General features: G+C 38.7%; 1 protein-coding gene across 1 annotated transcript in view; it reads right to left on the reverse strand.

The window, feature by feature from the left end:
• akirin1 (akirin 1) overlaps nt 1-1,555 on the reverse strand; it is a 6,239-nt gene extending 4,684 nt beyond the window's left edge. Inside the window, exon 1 of the mRNA XM_034314543.2 lies at nt 1,169-1,555. Within this exon, the coding sequence (XP_034170434.1) occupies nt 1,169-1,373 (205 nt within the window). The 5' untranslated portion in view covers nt 1,374-1,555. The remainder of the gene's footprint in view (nt 1-1,168) is intronic.
• Nucleotides 1,556-5,000: the final 3,445 nt, after the last annotated feature.

The raw sequence follows: 5,000 nt of genomic DNA on the forward strand, positions 1-5,000 counted from the left end.
GTGTCTAAGTGTGTGTGTGTGTCTAAGTGTGTGTGTGTGTCTAAGTGTGTGTGTGTGTGCGCATGTATATAAGTGTGTGTGTGTGTGTATAAGTGTGTGTGTGTGTGTGTGTGTATAAGTGTGTGTGTAACACATCAGTGTAAATATTAAAGTTATTAAAGTGTAAACATTAAACTCATGTGGAATAAAACATGTAGATGTACAGATGTATATAAATATTTAGATGAAACGGAAAACTGCTCTAATAAATATAAATAACAATAAGAGAGAATAATAAAGTGGTAATAAATCTCAGCTGTAACACACTTTAGATATTTATATAAACTTTATTCAGAGTTTAATCCGGAAACTGTTTACTTTTAAACCGCAGCCTTTGGTCATCATCAATAACCGCAGCTTCCGGTCACGTGACTGCATTTCTATTGTACTTTAATGTACAGAAGATTATACTGCACCTTAAATATGTGTAAAACAAATATTATAATTTTAATAAATCCTTAAATAAACAAATAAAGCTGGTGAGGGTCCGGCTAGCTCTGTTAGCATTGTTAGCATTAATACCGTGTTGTATTCTAATCTGTACAGAAACACTAGCACGTTTTAAACGGCTTTAAATTAATAAACATGCACACACTTTATAAAGTTTATGATAATTTGGATTGTTTGTTTGTTTATTATTTTCCTTATTTTCCTTTTGATGCTGCTCATTTGAGAACAAAGCTAACAACAGTTAGCCTCCTTTAGCTAGCTGGATTAGCGAGAAGCTAACGCCACAGTGATGCTGGACTTCAGCATAATCACTCCACAGTCCCATTAAACATCAAATACGGAGAAATGGTTCGTATTTAACACTGAGAATCTGAATGTGGAGTTATAAAGAGATAACAGGCTGTAAAAGTGAGACGTGTTGCTGATGTTTAACCACAAAACCATAACGCGAGCTACAAAAAGCTTCAGGGTTCCGTCCCAAACCGCGACCCTGCGCCTCCACTGGCGCCCTACCGAGGGCTCAAAGCGCCCTACCGAGGGCTCAAAGCGCCCTACCGAGGGCTCTCCATCCCCGAGGGGCGAGTATTCGGACTTCAGCCCTACACCGTGGAGCTAAACTGGACCTAAAGTCCACACACAGGTGTAGAATAATCCGGGCGCTCGGTGCGGGACTCCTCACCTGGAGTTAGCCTGTGCTCCCCGCTCGTGGCCGGGGGGGACACCGGGGTGGCGGGGCTCTCGGGCTGCGGTCTCAGGCTGCACCTCTGCGGGGAGGGAGTCGCGGCGGCTCCGGCTAGCGGGCTGCACCTCCGGCGCTTCGGGGACTGAGGGCCTAAAAGGGCCTCAAACTCCATGGAGCGTTTTAACGTCGCACCGCACGCCATGTTTTCACCAGAGTGGATAAAATCACAGCCGAGTTTTCAGGGCTTTTAAAATCCCAAATGTTCCGTAAAACCTCCGATTTCCGCTTTCTCTCTCCCTCAGCCCGTCTTTCTCTCCGCAGGTCTCTTTATTAGCTCCGCGCTCAGGTTAGCTCCCCCTCCCTCTCGCACCGCTTTGGATTCGCCAGTCGCTAATGTCGTAGCAAAATGCTGTTGCGTCACAATAGCGGACTGTACCATGTGTCCCGTATGGGGGTGTACTACTTCCTCTTCAGCATGCTTCCTCTCAGTGCCTAGCACTCTGCTGTGTGTGTGTGTTTGTGTCTCAGTGGAGTGTTTGCACAAAACACTAACATAATCATACAGCTTTACAACAAAACAAGCTTAAAAGTTTAATTTAAAAGCGCTTATTGTTCTCTCCTGTTTTCATCCTAGAACATTTTACTCACATTCAGTCACTTGGCCTGTTTCCAGCATTTACACCTTATTCAATAAATCAATAATCAATCAATCAATAAACATGAAGAGCTTTAACCTCAGTGGGCTCCAGCTCTTTACATGGATGAACTGGGTTTATTTTTATATATTTATCTTTGCACCAGCGGTCCTGAGCTGGACTCTGGGGCTTTTCTGCATGTAAAGGTTCACTGAGGAAACATTTATATAATAATAATAATAATAATAATAATAATAATAATAAAATCTCATTAGACAGAAAGTTGGTCAGGAATGTGTGGAACTGTGTGTTTATACCAGGTCTTCTCTGCAATTTCCCTCTCTATCAATAAAGTGTCTGTCTATCTATCTATCTATCTTGTGGAGATTTAAACACACACGATATAAACATTTCTGTATTTCTGACTCACAGTCACTCTTTATTTCACAGTGTGTTTATACTGTATTTATATATTTTGCAGCAGAAACTGGAGAAATCGTGGACATTTCCAGTGTTTTTGTGTTTAATTGTTAAATTATTACTGTAAAGTTGAACTACACTTATATTATTCTCTGATCTTATCTTCCCTTGCACTGCTCTGGACGCTTACTGAAGGGTTCTTCACTGGGTTCTCCGTATAGTTGTGTGCTCTTAGCTTACGGGTTCTAGTTCAGAAGCTTTTCTGAATGTAGGGTTCTACGCTGAGGGAGAACCTTAACCTCGAGGGTTCTAGATTTGACCTTTTCGCTGAAGGTGTAGCTTGTTGTCTGTTCAGTGATCGCTGCATGTTTTATTTACAGACTTTTATGAAATGCACTGGAAATAAATGACCCAATAAAACACAAACCAAACATTTAACACCCTCATAAACGGATCCTTCGTCTTCCTACGGACTGATGAACAGGGATTTCTATCACACACAGTCTACGTGTAATTGTGTGCAAAAGTTTGTATACCCTTAGAAAGCTAGTGAAGACAAATAAATGTAATTTAATTAGACATGTCAGTGTACTGGGTGTTACAGATCATCATTATTTATCACAAATATCAAAAATGCTCAAATAGTGTATTAATCATAAGAAAAAACCAAATGATATCAGCTCAAAAGTTTACACCCCCTCTCTGAATGTGATATAAATATTGTATAATAACTTGTATGTCCACTGTTTATAAGTATCTCATTATCTCTTTCACTTCCTCTGAATATGGAGTTTTCAGAGCTTTTTTTTTTTTAAAAATATACCTGTTTATTTTTCCTTCATGTATTGTTGTCTTGTTGCAGAATGCACTCACATTTCTTTTGTAATATTTTACACTATTTTTCATTAGTCCACAGGGGATCAAAGCTTTTGCCCTTGACTGTATATATGTGCAACTCAAGCTTAACAATTCTGTAATTTTAAAACATGCTTTATTTATTTTTATTGAAACCTTATAGAGAGTAAGAGGAAGAACAAAACTCACTTTACTGACCCTAGTAAGTTAAACTAATACATGATAACGTGAGTCAAAATGAGAATAAAAATTATTAGAATAAGACATATAAAGAACACAATTGCGAATACGAGGAGAGAACTGTGCAGATCTATTTTTATATCTCATTAGAGTCCAAATATGTTTAAAATATAGAATTGCTTTGAACATTGTTCCTCTATTGCCATTCTACACCTCCCACTACATTTCTAAACACTTCCTATCGTTCCATCGTACCATCAGAGAGCTTCAGATCCTCCACAACATCCACCATCAGGTGTGAAGAAGCCCAAATGGTCCACCACTGAGTTTTGGACTTCAACAGATGTAAGCACACTTCACACCTCAACTCCGGCTGAGAGAGAGAGAGAGAGAGAGAGAGAGAGGCGTCTTCCTGCCGTCGTTTCATCTGTGAAAGTGTGAAGCTCGGGAATAGCTGATGATGGTCCTCCTGCCTTTTTCTACACAGGCGTGGTTTCACAGATCAGACGTGTGCAAAGCCTTCATCACAGCGTACACATGTTTAATAGATAACAGCTTTTTTTTATTCATGTATTCTGATTGCTTTCCAAAATGTCCAAACTTTGCTTGTGTATTTCTCATACATTCTGTGCTTAAACATTATTAACTCTCAAAAGCTCCGAACATAATAATGAATCATTCTGATTCTCTCACAGAAATATGAGCAGTACTACGTTTCCCCGGTAAAGGTGTTAGGACACACTGTCTAATTATTCAACAAAAAACTGGACTTCATACTAATTTAGTCTGTATAATTACTTCAGTTGTTAATAACACTACTTTAACACGAGACTAATTATATTCCTTTTGTACTGAACTCTAAATTCAGCATTTTTCTTTGGACAGTGTGGATTTTATTAACTAAATCAGACATTTTTATTTAAGATCAATTTTAATATACATTGTGTGAATTATGAGGTGGGGTGATGAACATCCATTAAGAGATAAGTTAATTAAAATTAACAGAAAATATTGTGCCAGGTGGGCTCATAAACAAATCTGCTGAATAATACTAATACTACTACTACTACTACTACTACTAATAATAATAATCATTCACTTTGTGATTGGAACTGATTTAATGGTTTTCATTACACATTTTCCCAACTGGTGTGTGAAGTGTTTTTTTTTTAGTTACAGATATAAGCTGTATTCCATATGCAATTAATTAAATGTTTTTCTAAATAACCATAAATATCACTGCCATGTCTATTTAATCAACATGAAACTACTTTTCTGTTCTTCACATTACCATCAGGCTCCTGAAATGGAATATAATGCGTATAATCAGTCACAGGTCACTGTTAGGGCCACTGACTCTCAGTGATATCACTACACTGAGATAGTAAGACGGAAAGTCAGGAGTAAAATATGCAATGGTGTCTGATGGTGTCTGATGGTACCTGATGGTGTCTGATGGTGTTTGATGGTGTCTGATGGTGTCTGATGGTACCTGATGGTGTCTGATGGTGTTTGATGGTGTTTGATGGTGTCTGATGGTACCTGATAGTGTTTGTTGGTATTTGATGGTGTCTGATGGTGTTTGATGGTGTCTGATGGTGTTTGATGGTATTTGATGGTGTCTGATGGTGTTTGATGGTGTTTGGTGGTGTTTGATGGTGTCTGATGGTGTTTGATGGTATTTGATGGTATTTGATGGTGTTTGATGGTGTCTGATGGTGTTTGATGGTATTTGATGG

This window comes from Pangasianodon hypophthalmus, chromosome 21 (genome assembly GCF_027358585.1).
Source record: "Pangasianodon hypophthalmus isolate fPanHyp1 chromosome 21, fPanHyp1.pri, whole genome shotgun sequence".
In the NCBI taxonomy this organism is placed as follows: domain Eukaryota; kingdom Metazoa; phylum Chordata; class Actinopteri; order Siluriformes; family Pangasiidae; genus Pangasianodon; species Pangasianodon hypophthalmus.